Below are 22,277 nucleotides of genomic sequence, written 5' to 3'. Positions count from 1 at the left end.
TGCGAGGATGTTAGCACTCTGTAATTTTCTGAGGTTGCAAAAGAGAACCACAGAGGTAACCAAAAAACCACTTTGGAGCTTAGGATCTAACCTTCCTAAACTCAAAGAGGGATCTCTCTATCAGATTTAACTTTGTTGTATTTATATATTAGGCTAGTTATGTGAGTTCGGAGTTTTATTTTAAATTTTATTGGTTGATTAAATTCCTGAAACTTCCATTGGGCTATGGAGTCTATAGCTTAACGTGGATCTGTTTCAGATTTTCAAAGGAGTTTCACAGGGCAAGGTAGCTGAACTAACTGGATCCTTTATGTTTAAATGAAGTGAAATAGAAGAAAAGATATAGGTTCAATTGAAGTTAAAGAGCAATTAAGAATTCTTTAACATGATATCAGAAGAGAACATTTAAATTATCTATAGCCAGAATCAGAGTGTATTTTTCAACAAATTATGTTCATCAACTTTTTGTAAAATAATTCATATTTAAGAAAACATAAGCATGGAAACAAAGAATAAACACGTAGACAGTGAGAGAAGCACTTCACCAAATAGTCAAACATATGAATCCTGTGAAGAATGTCCTTTTTATTACTGATCAACACATCAAATGAAAATAGTAAAATCGCATTATGGAATGCAAAAATCAACCCTTCATACTTCAAAAAGAGAAGCATTTATAAGTTATTTACAAAATATCTTGTCAAAACTAACTAGGATGTATTTTAGGAATTACTAAACATAATCTATCTAACTGTTACAAAAATTTAGGAAGATTAAAACTATCTGAGGTGATGGCACTAGATTGGTGGAACTACTGCATATGTGGCCCTTCGAATCCTGTTGTGTTATTGATGTTGAGTTGTACAACCAAGTCATCTGTATACTCCAGTGACTCGCATAATTTGTCCCAACATTGTTCACTAGGGATAGATGTCTTGAGTAACTTCCTGTAGACCTCATCCACCTCAGTGTATTTGGAAAAAGTTGGTTTGGAAATAAATATATGCTTTATTTCATACTAGATGTCCAAATCATATGCCAATGCTTCTCAAAACACTTTTCCTGTCATGTTGATTCTCCCTCCTACAAATTTAGAAGCGTATTTAGCCTTGGTTATCAATTTATGACTGTAATCTGACCGTGTGTTGAGCTTGTCATTTATTACTAATAAACTGGGAAGTCCTTTTTTGTAGAGAGCTTCCAGCTTGTTGAAGAACCTTTGTACACCAATGTCCAGAAATTGACACTTTTCTTCTAGATGCCTGATCAAATTTCTCTTGGCCAACACCTTTTTTACCTCTAGTATGGTTTCAGTTCTGCCCTCAATCTCCATTTCTTCTAGTTCCTTATTTTTTTTGGAATTAGGGAACTTGATGAGCTTTGTAGCTTCACTGGTTTTATCACCCAATTGCACTTTGATTTCTTCAATAGCTTCACTGGATCTTTCAATTAATTCCTTCTGCTCAAATATAATTTGTATAGAAGGCCAGATTTCTATCACGACTTCATTTATCCTTTTCCAAATGTTCTCTTTAACTTGTGCTAGGGTATTACCCATGGCAGTTTCTTTTCCCATTTGCTACAATCTGTGGGAAAGTGTATGGGATTTTTGCATCTATGTCAAGAGATAATTCTCATATCTTGTGTTCTGCTCTTGTAGGGTCTTTACATCCCCTCTTAACTTTTTTATTTCTTCTCCCTGTATCGACATGTTTTCCATGGATTGGGCCAGCTTGATTGAATCATCTGCAGTTGATGTGGGAGGTGTTGTAGAGGAGGATGCTCCTACTGTTGTAGCTTTTGTAGGAACACCTGTTTGAAGTAGTGATGTAATAGGCACTGCATCAAGAGGAACCATAGCAAATTGAGAACTTCGTTCTTTCTCTTTGATCAATTTATCCATCTCTGCCTCCATTTCTTTAATCTGTGCACTCTGTTCCATCAGTAGCTTCAACATTTCTTCTTTCTGTATCTCTATTTCTCCTAACTCCTTTGCCTGAGGATATTCAATGGCAGGTAGCTTCAATTAATTCCTCAGAGATGCTATGTAAGCATTCTTCTTTTTAATAATATCTTCCATGGTCGTTTAATTACCTGGATCAAAGCCTGCTTTGATCACCATTTCCTCTAAATATTTAATTTTGTTTTCTTTGGCCAGAGAGGGAATTTTCTCTAGTTTGAGCTGTGATTGAACATTGTTCAAAGACAGTTGTAGTTTAGAAGCAGTAAGGGCAATCTGTGTGAAGGTTGAAGAAACCATTTCTCCTGTTTTCCTGCGGATGTCCATCTGATCCAAAGGATTGACATCCTTTGCCTCAAACTCAAATGTAGTATGTGTTTGGTCAATTTAGTGTGCCCTAAATTGCTACATTAATTATCAATCTGGGAGTCATAAACTGATAAAGTGTGGCGCACTATATGTGCAAGATAGCCTCTTTCCTATATTTTTGTCGTTTTTCAATTTTTATTTTGTTTTGGGGGTTTTTATCTTCGTTTATCTCCTAATGTGAATGGCTATTTCTAGGTCTTTAGAAGGCAAGCATGGATATGGATTTTAGGCAATTATGTCCTCTATAATGGTTTCCAGCACTTAACACTTCAGAAGATCTTAGAATGTACTAATGATGACAGTAATGCTTGAACAAGAATGAAAGATGTGCTGCTATCTAAAACAAATAAGTAATGAACTACTGATCATGAAACTATCATCTCTGCTGCTGTCTAAATACAGAAAAATGATTTAAGCTACTGCACTCAAAGAAATAAAAAATTGCAAGGAAAGTAAAACTAAAATTAAATTACATCATTCATAGTTCGATCTCTCGCTATTAGTCTAGCTACGGCTTTCGGAGATAATCGTCAATAACATGAGAAATCTGATATCTAATTGCAGAAAAGTAAAACTAAAACCAAATCACAACATTCATAATCTGATCCCTCGCGAGTTAGTCTAGCTATGGCTTTCGGAGGTAACCATCAATGATATGAGCAATTTAATATCTAATTGCGGAAAAGTAAAACTAAAATCAAATCACACATTCATAATTCGATCCCTCGCCAGTTAGTCTAGCTATGGCTTTTGGAGGCAACCATCAATGATATGAGCAATTTAATATCTAATTGCAGAAAAGTAAAACTAAAATCAAATCACACATTCATAATTTGATCCCTCGCCAGTTAGTCTAGCTATGGATTTCGGAGGTAACCGTCAATGATATGAACAATTTAATATTTAAGCTAACTAAAAAAGCAAGTAAACAAAACTGAAATCAACAAAACAGAACTGGAATTAAAAACTAGGAAAAACAAAGTCAGCAGAGAATTAATCCCATGTCTTTAGTCATTGTGAAAATTATATGCAGATGCCCGGGTTGCCTACTCTATCCTGAAACATACATGCACTGATCAGTGTTATACAAAGCTGTAAAATCATGAACAGAAGTGGAATGTTAATACCATGACATTTGAAATATACACAGGTGGAATATATGCAATGGAAATAAGGGAACAATGCATGAAACTTTACAGAATAATGAAAAAAAAAAAATGAAAACGAAACCTCAACGTACAGGGGCCCTCTGCACAGCCTCGGTCAACAGGCTATCAATCCAAGATTATGTTCACACAATCATGTAGAAACAAAGTCTTCTCATATATTTCAAAACACAGTTACAGCAATAAAACTAGTGTCACGGCACAATGAACTTGAACAACAAAATTACATTAACAAAAGACTAAGACTATGCGTTATAGAAACGCGTTATTTATAACAAAGTTTACATAACTGTTTTCTTGTAGAACTGCGTGAACACAGGACACATAAAGGACAACGTCCATGGATTTAGCGTACTAGTTGCCGAAAATATTAAATCTATCAACTATGGTTGTTAGATTCTCGTAATGGATCAGTCTACAGGTGGTAACATACCCCAGAGAGTGAGGAACGGCCACGCATCCTTCAGAATCTTTCACGTGTTGGAAAACAGATTCTGGCTACCGTAGGACTCTTACATTGGACCACCGTTTGACCACCATTGACCATAGCTTCCCTTGATGAATTCGGCTGAACCAATAGGACCTGATCCATGTCCAGGTCATTTCTAACTTGCCCATGTGGCTTGTTTTGCCTGGTGACACCTGCAACATAGAGTTTAACAAAAACAGCTGTGGAAAGTTGAATCAGCTGCGGAAAGTGATTGGATTCCGCAGCTAATGAGCAAAATCTAGTTCAAACAGCAAACACAAAAACATAGTCAAAAAACCACTTAAATGCTCTTTTAAAATCAATATGCAATGATATCTGATAGCTTATGGAGTGCTGGTGAGGGAAAAAGTCTGGGAAAAATGTGTAAGAGAGGTGTAATTTCAAAGCTCTACATACCCCCACTGTGAAGGTGTTTCATGTCCCCATGCAACCAAAACTTTGATCACCCTCCTTCAGTTCATGTGTTCTAAGACCTCTGCCAATACATCCAGCCTTCTTTTCTTCTTTCTTGGGACCATTACCATCCTCGGCTTCCTCATTAGACACCTGAATTTAAGGTTGATGAGAGCCCTGCTCAACCTTCTGTTCTTTTTCTTTAATTTTCTATTTTTCTTCTGCCATAGCCCAAGATGAAACATGGTATTGTCATGAATAATCTTATCTGATCTTCCTTGTTCCTTCAATGTTTCATTTTCTCTTTTAATGTGTCTATTTAAAACCTATAGCTCAAAAACTTCCTGTTTTAGTGATTGTATTTGAGCTTCTTGAGCTGTATTAGGCTGGGCAGATGAAGTGCCTGGATCTGTGGCCGTTTTCTCCAAGGACTCTATATAATCATACATTTCTTGCTGGTTCGGGTCTATCTCAGGTGTGGTCTTTCTTGGGCTGACCCCAAAATCCTGTTGAGAAGGACTGATTTCAAAATCTGGCCGAGAAGGACTCATGTCAAAATCTGGTTGAGGAATAGGAGTATGGTGGGGACCATGGCTAGGAGGAATTGCTGAAGGTTGTTCCGGTGTTTCCCCTCCTAAATCAATAAAATGGGGCCCTTTAGTTTGTATTTTTCTCAACTTCCCTTTTAGTCTAGAACTTCTCCTCAAATTTTGTGGGCTAGTGTCTTCTTTCTCCCCACTTTGTTTTTCTTTTCCTTTCTTCTTTGCTGCAGCTGACTGTTCCTGAAGGTAAACTAGTCTTTCAAACAGTACTTGATGGTCTCCTTCTGAGGAAGATTCTGGGGTTTGATGGACAGCCTCAATATTTCTTTTCCCCTTTGATTTTCTTGGCTTCTTACCCTCAGTCTTTTCCTTCCGACTTTCAGACAGTTTTTCTTCCATACTAGTTTCTTCAACTATGTTAGTAGGAGTATCTTGAATTTTATCACTTGTTCTCTTTCTTCTGCTTCTCCTTGATGTGCTGCTTTCAGGGGTTTCTTGTGGATCTTTAAAGAAATTTATGACCAAAAATTGCTCCCATGTCTCCTTCTTTTCTTTTAAATGTTTTTCTATCAATATTTTCACAAGGTCGTGGTGATACAAGTGGGGTTCTACGTCCCCCAGATTCTTTTGAACTGTGGTGGACGTTTCCTTCAGGCTATTTAGCAAGAAATAGGGCAAATTAAGAGTTTGGTTCTCTAGAAAATTCATCAGCAACCGGGTGTGATACATGTACATTGACCCGAATCTTCCCTCACAGGTAATGAATTTCTGGATTATTAATAGTAAACTAGCCCATTTTTCTTGTAAAGCAGAGACAGGGATTCCTCTATTAAAGATGGTTACATCCATTGTTATAGACATTTTTGTGCCTTACAGCATTGAGCATGAAATGTCCATAAACTAAGGGATCCAAAGTCCCTAAACATGTTGTTCCTACCCCTAGAGGAACAAGGAAAACTAACCACAACAATTCACAGAAGTTCTCCACCTGAAAACACTCAAAAACAAGCCAATTCTGGATCATGTCAACTGCTCCACTGAGCATCTGCGCTGAATGTCAACTCCTACACTGGCTACCTGCGTTGAATGTCAACTCCAACACTAGCTACCTGCACTGAGCGAGTTTGGACATGTGGCAGAGTCATTCCTCAAGGTATCAATGCCCAGGAAGCTTCCAAAATGACACTTGCATCAAGGAATTCGACTGGTGATGAGTAAGAGGTTCCAAATCTCCAAGTGGAAGCAAGAACCTCCAAGTGGACTCAAGAACTGAGAGAGGGAGAGGACACTAGTCAGATCTCAAGCTGACTCATCCTCTCTCCAAATATCTATATATGGATCTCTCCTCCATGGGATCTAGAGGCGGGAATTTTGTGATTGCAAAGAATTGCTGTTGGTTTGTGACTGGAAACATTGGGTGCTTAATGCTTTGAAGGGAGCTCAAGAAGGAATTCCATTCTGCTGGGAAGGAGATGCTGGATTGGAGCCCTATGGGTTGTATCTCTTCCTGAACCCTGTTACTTATTAATAAAGCTATCTTGATTCTTTCCTATATGCTGGTGTATTTTGTATGATTGCATTAGTGTATTTGATTTGCTTCTAATCCTGAATCATTTATGAATATGTATATTTGCCTTTGTATTGTGTTCTTCTCTTGTCGCAAGTAGCTGTTCTCTTGTCACAGGTAGCTGTTCTCTTGTGATCTCGTGGGATTCAAGTAGCTGTTCTCTTGTCACAGGTAGTTGTTCTCTTGTGATCTCGTGGGATTCAAGTAGCTGTTCTCTTGAGCAAGCGAGGAGACAAGTAGCTGTGGACAGACAAAGAGAAGAGGATCTAGATCGAGGGACAATCGGAAGACAACGGTAAGTCTACCAATCTCCCCTCTTTCACATTTCATAAAGGAAGAAATCATAATAGCTGTATTCGTTTGTTGCTAAGGCACTGTCACACCTTAGGTGGATAGGATCGTCCTGCATAGGCATTTTTCCCCACAACAAATTGGCGACTCCGCTGGGGAAGAACTTGTTTATTCATTTCATTTGTGTTTCCGTCATTTGTTTACTTCATAGACTTGACAGCAACTATTGAACTGCATCTTTCCCGGATGCAAAGTAGAAAGTTGATGCTTTGATCCAGTTGTTGGACTTGTCTATGATCTAAACTAGATCCACAAATGATTTGATGATCCTTGTGATAGTCTTTAGTACCCTATCAAAGTATCCCTCTATTTATACCTTGCTTGTGTTTCTGATTTGGCCTGAAACAGTTGATTTTTGAGCATTTTATGACCCAGAACCCAAGGGAAACGAGAGTTTCTCTTTCAGCGCAATTGCTGTGAAGGCAGTCTGCATTTCAACGCAGGTCCCAAAGGGGCTACCTGCGCTGAATGTCAAGTCCTCAGTGTTGAGGTTGCGCTGAACCAGTTTGGCCTTGTGAAGCTGGGGTTCTTTGTCCTCTGTTGCCCTGTTTTGATCTCTGTTTTTGCAGCCTTTAACCAGCATAGGTACCAGTTTGATAAACCTTTTCTTTGCTTAGATTCCGCCTCTTTTTTGTACAAAAAGATTGTGAATGTTTTTATGTGTTTGTGGCGTCATTTACAGTCTTCCTTTGCATGAGTAAAGTAGTCATTCTGTAGCCTTTGATTCAGATCTGATTGATAGTGATCTTAGAAGAGAGTTCATTGGCTGTTCTTCAGATTGATTATAGTTTTACTTTTGCTTATTGGTTTGAATTTGTCTCTTTCAAAGTGTCAAAACAAGTCTTTATTTTGAAAATCGCAAAGTGATTGTAATCTCTTCTATCCTTGTTGATTTCGAAGAAAGTGAACTTGTTTGTATTGATCATCTTAAAAGCAAATTCAAAATTGTGCAAAAAGCTTTCTTTGTAGGCATTTATACTAAGAAAGTGGAAAACAAACACCTGCATTGTGCATTTTGCATTTGATAGTTTGCATGTTGGATTTAGGGAAAGTGCATTAGAGTGTGTTGATTGCTCTTTGAGAAAAGATAGTGTTATTCTTTTCCCTTAGTAGCTAGGATTTTCAAAGTTGAAAAGATAATAAAGCTTGCTTATCATCTTAGACTGCATTTAGGAATTTGTATCATACATCTTGTGGTGAACCTTGAAAGGCAAACTTTAAAAAGATCAACCTAAAATAAACTGAATGAACCTAACAACGCTTTGTAACATAACGCACAACATAGAGGTCTAGGCTAGAGACGTGTTCCGGCGTCGTTAAGCCTAGTGACTGTCGATCTCGAAGAAGGTGGGTGATTCCTCCTGAGAGACGGTAGCGCTAGTACGGATTGTGCTCCCACGTACCGTCGTGTATATATTGGGAGACCCCTATAGGCATATATCTTTTATCCTTAGGAAGCCGTGTCGGCCGCCCTACTGATCGCAATGCAGTGAACACAGCATTCACGAAGATCGACCACCCGTACCCTAAAAAGTATTATGCGGTTTTGCGAAAAGTTTGGCACACCCTCTGCCTAGAACTCCAGAGCAGTTTCTTTTGGCCTTTTTCAGACTCTATAACAGAAAAAGTCCATCCGAGCATTTGTCACTTCGGGCTCGTTAAAACATCGAAGGAGACTAGAGTCATCTTTAGCTTTTTCTCGACTCTTTAAAACTGAAAAAGCAAGTTGTGTCTAAAAGCGTCGTTAACAATTTATTTTAAATGGAACAATCACCCTTTAATCCTGCGTTGATCTTTAGGTTGAAAAGATGGAGCACACCAACCAAGGAGTTCCCTTGGGTGGAAATCCTAGTCCCTTCTCCTCTTGGGGAGATGTTGGTGCGCCCCACATGGCCACATTGTCGCTTCCAGGACTGACAATTGGCCTACCAGTTTGGCTCTTTTCAACCAATGTCGTTCAGAATACCACCATTCCTGAACAGTCGAGTCAACAGTTAGATCAGACAAGAGTTGCCTCCCAGCCTTCAACTTCATCTTCCTCCCCTCCTTCCTCTTCGCTTGACGGAACTGGTCGAATTAAAAACCAGGTTCCTAAGGAGAAGAAAGAGAAGAAGAAGAAGGAGTCTAAGGCGACTGGGGGCAAACAAGTGTCATCTAACAAAAATCCACACACCGCACTCGTAAGGCCTAAATCGCCATGCGTCATATGCAGGGGAGACCACTTCCATAGAGATTGTCCCTGTATCCCACGGATACTAAGAGACTGGTCCCCCCGTTTGCACAATTCGGTAGCATCGACCTCTGATAGCCATGTCGACTGCTCACCGTCAACTAGTGGGAGTGAAGCTCCAGGACAGAGCGGGAGAGCTAAATTTCCCTGCAGACTGTGTGAAGGCGATCACGCCATCCACCGTTGTCCCTTCTTAGACGAGGCAAAAAGAGTTCTGGAAGATCGCCCGATTTTACGAGCGCATCTCCCTCCTGGATATCAAAGACTCCTGCCAAGTCCCTCACTAGTTGAGAATCCGGCTGAGCCACTTAGGTGGTCAGCCAAAGCATCTGTCATTGAAGAAGAACCGTCTGGATCCATGCCTGACGAAAGTCAAAAGGTTGATACGGCAGTTGACCCGGTTTTGCCTTCAGAGGCTCCATCTTCGAATGACACCATCACAGAGGAGAATAAAGACGACACCGTCCAGATTCTCTTCATCAGCACTGACTCTTATGATCAAGGGGGCAATGCCACCATTCCTTTATCGCAGGAAGGAAGTTCATCGAAGCGATATCCGGCCGTATATTCGATCCCACCACCAAGCAACCTGGTTGTGTCCTTTGATTGGAACCAACTAGGCAGACCCCGGTTGCCAACCAGTATACCATTCAGAATTATTTGTCAAATATACAGAATGGTAATGGCTGGCACTATCATTGATGAAGGGGCATCTGTGAGTATCCTTTCCTCTATTGCTTGGAAAGCGCTTGGTTCGCCAGCACTTTTACCTGAGATGAGAAATCTATCAGGTTTTGATAAAGGAACCAGTCGACCTTTAGGGATCCTCCCCAATGTGCCTATAACATTGAAAGGGAAGATCGTTCAAATGAACGTGATGGTCGTTCAAGGACCCTTGGATTATAACCTACTCCTTGGACGAGACTATATATATTGCATGGGAGCTGTAGTCTCCTCACTCTTTAGAGTAATGTGTTTTCCGCATGAAGGAAGAATGGTCAAGCTCGTGGACCAACTTTCGTTTCCCGAATCACACATCGCAAATAGTCATGCACCATCCCTAAATGGTCTATTCATGCAAGAAGTGTCTCAACCCACGGTCCGTCCTCCTGATGAGCGCGAGTAATCCGGGAGGATATGACTGGAACCCAGGGGGCATGCGTCCTGGCCTGCTTCGGCAGGAAAACTTTGGGTATAGGGTAGGTTTCCGCGGGAGAATATGACTAGTCCGTACCCCGTCCGTGGTTGGAAGAGGGGTTGTTCTAGAATAGGATTCTTTTGTCAAAGTTACGTGTTTGGCACCAGAGTCATTCACCCTTGTCTATTTCGGTAGACATTGCCGAGGAAGTGTTTTGTTTGAAAGAGTAACGAGACAATCTTTGGGTAACCTGAAAGAGGTGAGCCTCTCTCGATTAAAACAAATGTTTTGGCGGAGGGTAAGTAGAGGTAACCTTGAAACTCTGTTTTATACCTGGGGGCATGCAAACCTTTTGGAGTGCAAGCAAGGGGCGACTATTTATTTTTTAAATTTTTAGGTCCTCCCTTTAAACCTGTAGGTCTAACCCTTTAAACTCGTAGGATTAGCCGTTTCCGAACTTGCATAAAGAAAGGATAGGGAGCAAAGATTAGTGAGATGAAGCTCCATAAAAAATAGAATCTTGATGAGACACTCTTATCAAATGACTGGGTAATCGAGCAGTTTTAGCATAAAGTTCATGCTCGTTAAAAAATAAACGCAAGATCGAGCAGTTTTAACGCGGAATTTATGCTCGTTAAAAAATAGAAAAGCGATTGTGAGCAAGAGTTTCCTCCAGAGTTCAAGCTCATTAAAAAATGAACCTATCCTTGGTAAATAACCACCGTGATCGTAAATTTATCAGCCGTTAAAGCCTTGGTCGTGTTTGCACCTGCCGCCTCCACTTTTCATTTGGCCGATCGTTCACCTCCATATGATTGTTTACCCATTTTGAGGAACAGCTGTGAAGAGTGATTTCACCTAGCCATCCTTGTGACACTGCCGTGATTGGAAAATTCCAACCTGTACCTGGAATCTGCTGCTATCCCTGTTTATCACTCGTTCCTCAAAAGACGAGTCTTCTTTAAGCTCTTTTCAATTGACTCGTAAAAATATGAAAAGATTGCCGAGTTTTGGCCTTCCAGCTCGTTAAAGGACAGGAAGAGCTATCCCTCCTCTAGATTTTAATCTTTTTGGACCTGAGGGATTATTGCACAAAAAGGTTGAGCGCTTGTTTTATTCGGCTCGTTAAAATTATCGAAAACTCATCCCTTCTGTATTGTTTTATACTTTTTCGGACTTAAGGGATTAGATGACGAAAAAGGAATTTTGGAGTTAACTTTATGTACCTTTTCAGACTCTCTAAAAATGAAAAGGACCGAGTTATCCTTGTCGTTAGACTCGTTAAAATTATTAAATAGCGACAAACTTGTCTTTAGACGAGAACGAGTTTCACTATCGCTAAGCTCGTTAAAACATAGCGATGGGCTTGCCCGAAGGGCAGGTTATAGAACAAGCATATGTTATCCTCCTCAAGCTTGACAAAAATAAAGAGGTACTGGTCAGCAATGACTGGGGAAAAATTGGGAAAAATCAAGAAAACTTTGATGGTAGCAGGTCGCTCTTGAACATGACACTTTTCCTCCGTACCACATTCGGGTTGGGTTGTTTCATTCACCGGTCACATCACCATGGTCTCGCCATACCATCCATATTTGGGGTAATGCTACCAATCCATCGCATCAGTGTTGCCATATGTTCAAGAGAAGTCGTTCAGAAAGAGTCAACCGGGTCCCATCCACTGCCATACATTATCCTTCATCCATTCATGACCGCCACCCTGAATCATATGTCACAGATCGTTTTCACCTCCATTAAAATCATTAGCTCCGTTCCGTGTCACTGATGTGGGATTCATTAAGGCCCTCCTGTGACAGATCGCTTCTTGTCGACATCAGCTCATTATCCAAGAAGTTGATCTAGGAACAACCCCTTCAGTACTTTGAAGCTTGCATGCCTCAATGGCAAGTTTCTCACTTCCGGCGACAGGTATACATCAATGACCTTCGACCAGAAGATTTTGCGTGGTGTTCGACGCCAAGTCCTTTATTCACACCACGTGAATTGTACTGCAGTACCTTGAGGGTCATTATCATTATCGGTGATTCCTCTCGCGCTTGTTAACGGTTTACATCATTGACCGGTAATCAAGCGATATCTTTCCATGTTCGACTTCAGCGCAATTCTCACATGGATCGACTTGTACTTAGAGTGAAGATCGAACGAGTTTGAAGACCCCGGATCTAGTTTCATCCATCCGGGCTGCGATATATATATTCAGGAAAGATAAAGACATTTGACATGTACATCATTGCAGCAGATGATCATCCTACTCAAAGGATGATAATTTCGCCAAAATTATCAGTCTACCATCAGACGATCATCTGTTCTATGTACAAAAATGAATTTATAAAGCTGAGCATGGGAATGCCCGCCTCAGCTAGATCATGAAAGCAGTATGAATCATAATGTATTGTATTGTATTTTATTACAGGTCTCCTCCTAGCAGATGGATGAACTTCGGACCCTCCTGGATAAAGCATTTCACCTGATAAATGGCCTCATACTTTAGGGGGCAACTGTTATAGACATTTTTGTGCCTTACAGCATTGAGCATGAAATGTCCATAAACTAAGGGATCCAAAGTCCCTAAACATGTTGTTCCTACCCCTAGAGGAACAAGGCAAACTAACCACAGCAATTCACAGAAGTTCTCCACCTGAAAACACTCAAAAACAAGCCAATTCTGGATCATGTCAACTGCTCCACTGAGCATCTGCGCTGAATGTCAACTGCTACACTGGCTACCTGCGTTGAATGTCAACTCCAACACTAGCTACCTGCGCTGAGCGAGTTTGGACATGTGGCAGAGTCATTCCTCAAGGTGTCAATGCCCAGGAAGCTTCCAAAATGACACTTGCATCAAGGAATTCGACTGGTGATGAGTAAGAGGTTCCAAATCTCCAAGTGGAAGCAAGAACCTCCAAGTGGACTCAAGAACTGAGAGAGGGAGAGGACACTAGTCAGATCTCAAGCTGACTCATCCTCTCTCCAAATATCTATATATGGATCTCTCCTCCATGGGATCTAGAGGCGGGAATTTTGTGATTGCAAAGAATTGTTGTTGGTTTGTGACTGGAAACATTGGGTGCTTAATGCTTTGAAGGGAGCTCAAGAAGGAATTCCATTCTGTTGGGAAGGAGATGCTGGATTGGAGCCCTATGGGTTGTATCTCTTCCTGAACCCTGTTACTTATTAATAAAGCTATCTTGATTCTTTCCTATATGCTGGTGTATTTTGTATGATTGCATTAGTGTATTTGATTTGCTTCTAATCCTGAATCATTTATGAATATGTATATTTGCCTTTGTATTGTGTTCTTCTCTTGTCGCAAGTAGTTGTTCTCTTGTCACAGGTAGCTGTTCTCTTGTGATCTCGTGGGATTCAAGTAGCTGTTCTCTTGAGCAAGCGAGGAGACAAGTAGCTGTGGACACACAAAGAGAAGAGGATCTAGATCGAGGGACAACCGGAAGACAACGGTAAGTCTACCAATCTCCCCTCTTTCACATTTCATAAGGGAAGAAATCATAATAGCTGTATTCGTTTGTTGCTAAGGCACTGTCACACCTTAGGTGGATAGGATCGTCCTGCATAGGCATTTTTCCCCACAACATCCATACCTGGATTTCGTAGGATAACCCTCCATGCTCTCTCGTCAAAGCTCTTATTTTTGAACCACCGTTCTCCCTCCTGTGGAAGTTCAGTTGCAGCTGCTATGGATGCCTCTGTGACTGTGAATTTAAGGTCTCCAATCTCTGCTTCTATGTCGTCAAAGGACCTCGCAAAAGTCTTCATAACTTCCTTGTTGTAGCCTTTGAATTTCTGAATAAATTGTAACCACTGGGCTTTCCTTAGCATGCTTTTCACTTGTGAATACCCTTCCATAAATTTGGGCCCTTCCAGTTCTGCTCTCAACAAAGGACCCATTCTTTCCTCCTGTCTTAAACATGTCTGCATGGGATTGGATGAATGGAGGTGAGACGGCTGGGTTAGCAGAAGATGGACAGGATTTATGGAGAAAAACCAGTGACTGTAAATGGAAAACAGAGAACAGGTAGCGGGAGTGAGTTTATGGAACGGAGCGGAGGCTTATGTGAATAGGGTAGGAATGCAAACGCGACTTCAATAGAATAGTAGGGGAGTAAAGTGAGCTCGGCAGAGTTTTAAACTGAATGTCTACTAAGTAGACGTAAACATGCTCAAGCTGCGGAATTTGTGCGGCGGAGAAAAGCCGTGATCAAATCAACCACGTCCCATAATTATAGGTGGAGTGTTAAAGTACATCCAAACATGAGTTAAATCCGGAGGCTTGATCATGAGGCCGTTTGAAAATAAATGCAAGGTTTGTGGAGGAATCATATAAAGGTCGTGGAACGGTTATGGAGCTATCAACGCCAATCATTGCATATAATGGAGCGGTGGTTTCAAAACTATATAAAATGTGCTCTAAATGCTATTTGAAATAAATCTTACCCATACCTTGGAATTTTTTCCACTTTTCATCCATTAACCTTTGATCAGCTACTCCTTGTTGATGCTCTTAGGTGCCTCATATCTTCAATATAGGTCCTTGGTCATACCTGCATTTGATTTCATGATCATTTAACTAACATCTGACTGTCAGTTTTGAAAAACAGAGTGATGGCTGCAGAAACTGGGTTCAGCTGCGGAAACTGACACAGCAATCATATGACTGAATGGAGATGGATAAATGATAATTGAATGAATGGAAAATGGTCATGAAAAGAAAATTTTTATTGGCGGAATGAAATGAAATGGAGTGGAATGAAATGAAGTGGAGTGGAATGAAATGAAGTGGAATGATATGAAGTGGAGTGTCACAAAATAGTGAAATGAGAGAGAGAATTTTCCTTTAAAATCTTTAAACTTGGAATCAAATAGCAATGCCCAATATCCTTCTTGAAACTTTTTCTCCTTGATGTATTTGTCATCCCACTTAGCTCTTTGATATTGAACTAGATTAGTTCTTAGGATTGCCTCTTGTCTGATCTCATCTAGCTCATTCAACTGCTCCATTCTATGCTTTTGGGTTTCTGATAGATCCATTCCCAACTGAACTGCCATCTTGAAAGTTTTGACATGGAACTCAATGGGGAGCAGGACTTCTTTCCCATAAACAAGTTCATAGGGAGAATGTCCTGTTGTATTTCTCCATGTAGTTCTGTAGGCCCACAAGGCTTCAGGAAGCCTTTCTGCCCAATCTCTTCTGTGTAGATGAACAGTTTTGGTGATGATGCCTTCAATAACTTTGTTTGTAGACTCCACTTAGCCATTTGCTTGCGGATGGTAAGGAGTAGATTTTCTGTGCTTGATTTTGTATTCTTCCATCAGCTTCTCCACCAGGTTGGATGTGAATTGACTTCCTTGATCTGTCACAATTTCTCTTGGAACACCAAAGCGAGTAAAAATATCCTCATAAAGAAAACTAACAACTGAATTTTCAGTAGCAGAAAATAATGCTTTGGCTTCTACCCATTTAATGACATAATCAGTACATACCAATATATACTTTCTTTGTTTAGATGGTGGATTAATAGGTCCAATGAAATCTAAAGCCCATTTTTCAAAGGGTTCGATGAGTACCTGTGGTTGCAATGGCATTTCGTTTGAAAGGGTAGGTTTCCCTACTCTTTGGCAGCTGTCACACATTTTGACATATTGTTTTGCATCTTTGAATAGGGATGGCCAAAAATATCCTAAAAAGAGGTTTTTATAGGTTGTCCTTTTGTCAGCAAAGTGTCCGCCGCATGGTTCATCATGACATGCTTTGAGGATATCAAGCATTTCATCTTCCCTAAAACATCTTCTGATCACAAGATCTGGCCCTGTTTTAAATAATTCATTAGAAAATCCATGAATATTTTGAACTCTCCTGAATAACCTTTCTTCTTTCACTAGGAAATAAAAGTGGAGGTAGTTCCCTATAACCAAATAGTTAGCTATATTTGTATACCAAGGAGTCTTAGTAGTTACTGCAAATAAATATTCATCAGGAAACTTATCCTCTACAGGAGAATCCTCTTCAGTATTCTGAATCCTAGATAAGAAATCAGCTACTGTATTTTGCTTCCATGGTCTATCCAACACAGTAACATTGAATTCCTGTAAAAGTAGGAGCCATCTTGTAACTTTGCCATTAGTAACAGGTTTGTTCATTAGATATCTAATCGCAGAATGATCAGTATGAATAAAAGTTTCATAGCCTGTTATATAGTGTCTAAACTTATTGATTGCATGAACAACAGCTAAGAACTCTTTTTCAGTTACAGTATAGTTCAACTCAGTGGGAGTCAAATTTTTACTGGTATAGTAAATGGCATAAGGAACTAAATCTTTTTGACCCAACGCGGCTCCTAGAGCTGTACCTGAAGCATCTGTAGAAATATGGAAAGAGAGTTTCCAATTTGGTCCTCTCAAGATAGGCGCTTCAGATATTCTTGTTTTCAAAGTTTCAAATGTTGATTGACAATCAGGATCCCATTTGAATTCACAGTCTTTTGTAAGTAGTTTGAAGAGTGGAGATGTTATTTTAGTGAAGTTTTCTATAAATCTTCTATAGTATCCAGTAAATCCTAGAAAACTTCTAACATCTTTTTGACAATTTGGAATAGGCAATTTGGAGATGACTTCAACTTTTGATCTATCAACTTTAATCCCATCCCCTAAAATATGATGTCCTAAAACAATACCTTCAGTAAACATCATAAAGCATTTTTCATGGCTTAATGAAAGGTTTGTCTCTTTACATCTTATAAGGACTTTTTCCAAATTTTCTAATGCCTCTTCAAACGAATTACCATAAACTGTAAAATCATCCATATAAACCTCTACACAATCATGGATTAGATCAGAAAAGATTTATAGTACTGCTCTTTGGAATGTTGCGGGTGCATTACATAATCCAAAAGGAAGCACTCGATAAGCAAAAGTTCCCCATGGACAGGTAAATGTGGTCTTGTCCTGATCCTCAGGTGCTACCTGAATTTGATTATAACCACTAAAACCATCTAGAAATGAAAAGTACTTTTTGCCTGCTAATGTATCTAATACTTGATCGATAAAGGGCAAAGGAAAGTGATCCTTCAAGGTTGCTTTGTTCAATTCCCTGTAATCAATGCATACCCTCCATTTACCATTCTTTTTGGGTACTATAACCAAAGGAGAAACCCATCGGCTATCTGAAATTGGATAAATGAAGTTTACATTGAGTAGTTTTTGGAGCTCTTCTTTCACTATCTCCCTAAGATTTGGATTCATCCTTCTCTGAGGTTGTTTGATTGGTCTATTGTTTTCCTCAATATAGATATGATGGATGCAAGTCTTAGGGTCAATACCTTTCATATCAATATACTCCCATGCAAATGCAGTAGAATGTTTTTGCAAGATATTGGTTAGCTCTCCCTGTTGTGATTTTTCCAAATTTTTGTTGATATTCAATGTTTTACCTGGAAAAATATCAATGGTAGAACTACCAAACTCTGCCATAGATTAAAGAGACATTTGTCTTGATGATAAATACTCGATATCAAAATTTAACTGAAATTGTGTGTGGTCATATTCTGAAGATGTTTCAAAATTTTCTGATGTGTTCAGAAGTTGACTATCTTCACTGATTTCAGAAATGGTAAAGATAAGTTGTATAGTGTCCTCATCATTGACCCATTCATTGTCTCCTACTTATGTAATTGCTTTTGCTGAAGGATACAGATTGAATTTCTTTGTCGAACTACCATAAAAAATGTACATATCCCCAGATCTACAACTAATGAAAGCATCAGCTGTGGCTAGCCAAGGTCTTCCTAAGATGAGTGGGTGCCCTCCTAAATTACTCTTGGGAGTCAAAATCATGAAATCTACTGGATATTCCCAAGAATCTAAGGAGATTGAAATATCTTCTAATACACCATCTGGTTTGATTATTAATCTATCTGCAAGTTGCAGTAAGGTAGGTGTAAAAAGAAGATTAGGAAGTTTTAGTTGTTCCATAGTCTGTCTACTCATAATGTTGATAGCAGCCCCTAAGTCAATCAAAGTATTTGGAATTTCTATCCCATTTATATGTGTCTTGACAATTGGACTTCCTGGATCTACATATTTCTGCATGGTAATTTTTCTCATCATGATATTTGCAATTTTTCCTACAAAGTGGATTCTTCTTGTATCTCTTGGTTTCCTTCCTGGTCTTTTAAGACTCAACTCCTTTATTGTTTTTGCTAGAATAGGAATCTCTCTAATGGATTGTAGCAAGGGAATTTTGATACAGACATTCTTCAATTCATCTAGGAAATCATAGTCAGGCAACAAGATTTGTTTTTCCACCCCTTTGTCAATTTGTAACCTTTTAGGGAAAGGAGGTGTGGATGAAGATGCAGGTTGCTCAACTACAGGAGTTGTGGGGGTTGACTCTTTTTATTTTTCTTTTTGAATAGTTGGGTTTTGAAGAGATACTCCTTCAGAACCTTTATTGGCTTTAAGAGAATCCTCCTCAGAGGTATCTTGCTCTTGAACATCTATAGAAGGTTTTTCGAAAACTCTACCAGACCTGAGTTGTACATCATTGAGAGGAACAATCATATAGGTAGGAAATTGTTGTCCTTCTACCATGTAAGCATTCTGAGGATTTTTTTTGTTGGGATTTGGAAATGGTTGGGCTGGTAGTTGATTGGTCTTTTGTTGAAATGGAAGCAAGAGTTGAGAATTTGGATTTTGTTGAGAAGGTTGTTGTTGTGGAAATGGTAATGAAAGTTGTGGGTTTTGATTTTATGGATTTTGTTGATTTTGAAAAGATGGGGGATATTGATAAAATTGAGCAAATCTCCCATGAGGATTTTGCATCCCTTGTGCCTATGATTGGTATGGATTTTGAGATTGGGGCCAAGGTTGTTGCCAAGAATTCCAATTTGGTGGGGGCTGGAAGTTCATAGGATTGTTAATCCTTGATTTTGTGGCCCCTGCCATGGTCTTCTTGAAACAAAACAAAGGGATTATACTGAATTTGGATCTTCCTGAAAGACAACTTTGAGCCCAGGAATTGAAGGACAATCCTTGGTCTCATGGCTTTCTGAGCAAATCACACATGTCTCTACAACTTTTGCATCCAAGGGACATTCCCTTAAAGCATGTTTCTTTCTACATTTTGGACAAAATATGGCCAAGGCTTCGGCTTCTGCTTTTTGTTTGTTTTGTATTTTAAGGGTGTTTAGTTGTTCACTAAGGCTCCCAAAAAAATCATTTTTGAATTCATCAAGCATATTGCCAATCTCTGCCCTACTTACTGATCAAGTTGCAGATTTGTTTGCTCTAATAAGAGAAGGATCTCTAGGCCCTTTTCCAGTTTTAGATTTTCCCCTTGAGAGATGGACACATAGTTCTTCTATGTCATGGAGTGGAAGTTGAGAAATATCTCCCTTCCCCATCATGTTTAAAATATATATCCATTCATCTCTAATGGCTTTCAATAGAAGGGCTGTCAAGGTTTCCTCATCTAAAATACTCATTTTTGCTCTCTTTAAGTTGTATTGAAATCTTTCAAGTAAATATTCCAAGTTTTCATCTTCTTTTTGCATCATCTTGAATACCTCATCTTTATGATTGGTGGGCGTACAATAATCCAAGTATCTATCCAAAAATGTTTGTTTCATATCATTCCAAGTCCTAATAGATTGAGTGACTAATCCCATGAACCATTTCAAAGCAGCTCCTTTCAATGTTGAAGGAAACAATTTGAGTTTTTGAGAGTCTTCCATATAGTCATAGGTTCGGCACAAGACTTCAAACTCAAATAGAAATGTTTCAGGATCCTCACTTCGCAACCCATAAAAGTTTGGGAGGACAGATGGTGAAATATTTTTCATTGTTGTATGGGTCTCCTCATCGGCTATAGGGAATCCAAATGAGTTATCTCCATCCCTATTTCCCTCATTGTTACCTCTACCTCCTCCATTGTTTCCTCCTCCTCTACCTCTACCTCTACCTCCTCCATTGTTTCCTCATCCTCTACTCTACCTCTACCCCCTCCTCCAAATCTGTTTACTACTTCCTCTGTCATGATAGTTTCCTCAGAGTTCTCAGAGTCCTTTGGTTCTTCTATTAATGGCGAACGAGGAGGAATTTCTCCCTCTTCTTCTTCAGGTGATTCTACTTCTTTGATTACAATATGTTCCCCTGTAGAAGTGAAGAAAGGTTCTTCTCCTAGGTTAGATTTGATGGATAGTGTGGGAGAGTCTCCTAATTCAGTTGTTGCCCCTCGAATTCCAGGAATCCTAAGGCTAGGAGTGTGAGTTGGAGATGATGGAGGTGTATCTTGTCTATGCCTTGAAGTAGTTGGAGTTGTAAAAATCGAACTTTTGGCCCTAGCTATAAACCTTCCCCTAGAATCTCTTGCTCTATGCATGTCATTTTTTTATTTTTCAAGTTGGGCTAATAATTCTCTTTCTGATCTTCCAGGTCACACTAGGTGCAAGAAGAGAGCATAATCAAGAAATTATTTAAACTAACAACTCTCTTTTCTGATCCTCCAGATCACATTAAGTGCAAGAGGAGAGCATACTTCAAGAAGTTATCAATTTTTCCCTTCTTTTTTTTAAGAGATTGGCTACCTAGTTACACTTCCCCGGCAACGACGCCAAAATGTTTGGTCAATTTAGTGTGTCCTAAATTGCTACATTAATTATCAATCCGGGAGTCGTAAACTGATGAAGTGTGGCACACTATATGTGCAAGATAGCCTCTTTCCTATATTTTTGTCGTTTTTCAATTTTTATTTTGTTTTGGGGGTTTTTATCTTTGTTTATCTCCTAATGTGAATGGCTATTTATGGGTCTTTAGAAGGCAAGCATAGATATGGATTTTAGGCAATTATGTCCTCTATAATGGTTTCCAACACTTAACACTTCATAAGATCTTAGAATGTACTAATGATGACAGTAATGCTTGAACAAGAATGAAAGATGTGCTGCTATCTAAAACAAATAAGTAATGAACCACTGATCGTGAAACTATCATCTTTGCTGCTGTCTAAATACAGAAAAATGATTTAAGCTACTGCACTCAAAGAAATAAAAAATTGCAAGGAAAGTAAAACTAAAATCAAATTACATCATTCATAGTTCGATCTCTCGCCAATTAGTCTAGCTATGGCTTTTGGAGATAATTGTCAATAACATGAGCAATCTGATATCTAATTGCAAAAAAGTAAAACTAAAATCAAATCACAACATTCATAATCTGATCCCTCGCGAGTTAGTCTAGCTATGGCTTTCGGAGGTAACCATCAATGATATGAGCAATTTAATATCTAATTGTAGAAAAGTAAAACTAAAATCAAATCACACATTCATAATTCGATCCCTCACCAGTTAGTCTAGCTATGGCTTTCGGAGGTAACCATCAATGATATGAGCAATTTAATATCTAATTGCAGAAAACTAAAACTAAAATCAAATCACACATTCATAATTCGATCCCTCGCCAGTTAGTCTAGCTATGGCTTTCGGAGGTAACCGTCAATGATATGAGCAATTTAATATTTAAGCTAACTAACAAAGCAAGTAAACAAAACTGAAATCAACAAAATAGAACTGGAATTAAAAACTAGGAAAAACAAAGTCAGCAGAGAATTAATCCCATGTCTTTAGTCATTGTGAAAATTATATGCAGATGCCCGGGCTGCCTACTCTATCCTGAAACATACATGCACTGATCAGTGTTATACAAAGCTGTAAAATCATGAACAGAAGTGGAATGTTAATACCATGACAATTGAAATATACACAGGTGGAATATATGCAATGGAAATAAGGGAACAATGCATGAAACTTTACATAATAACGAAAACAAAACAATGAAACCGAAACCTCAGCGTACAGGGGTCCTCTGCACAGCCTCGGTCAACAGGCTATCAATCCAAGATTATGTTCACGCAATCATGTAGAAACAAAGTCTTCTCATATATTTCAAAACAGAGTTACAACAATAAAACTAGTGTCACGGCACAGTGAACTTGAACAACAAAATTACATTAACAAAAGACTAAGACTATGCGTTATAGAACC

General features: G+C 39.1%; 1 protein-coding gene across 1 annotated transcript in view; it reads right to left on the bottom strand.

Moving 5' to 3' along the window:
* Positions 1-1,615: 1,615 nt before the first annotated feature.
* Positions 1,616-22,277, bottom strand: part of LOC149257396 (uncharacterized) — a 43,937-nt gene continuing 23,275 nt past the window's right edge. The window contains exon 5 of the mRNA XM_089371339.1: positions 1,616-1,996. Within this exon, the coding sequence (XP_089227465.1) occupies positions 1,616-1,996 (381 nt within the window). The remainder of the gene's footprint in view (positions 1,997-22,277) is intronic.

This window comes from Pinus tabuliformis, chromosome 6, assembly GCF_031772625.1.
Source record: "Pinus tabuliformis cultivar Carrire ecotype Pingquan chromosome 6, CPIR1, whole genome shotgun sequence".
NCBI lineage: Eukaryota > Viridiplantae > Streptophyta > Pinopsida > Pinales > Pinaceae > Pinus > Pinus tabuliformis.
The sequence above is the reverse complement of the archived record's forward strand: the minus strand, read 5'-3'. Positions and strand labels throughout refer to the sequence as shown.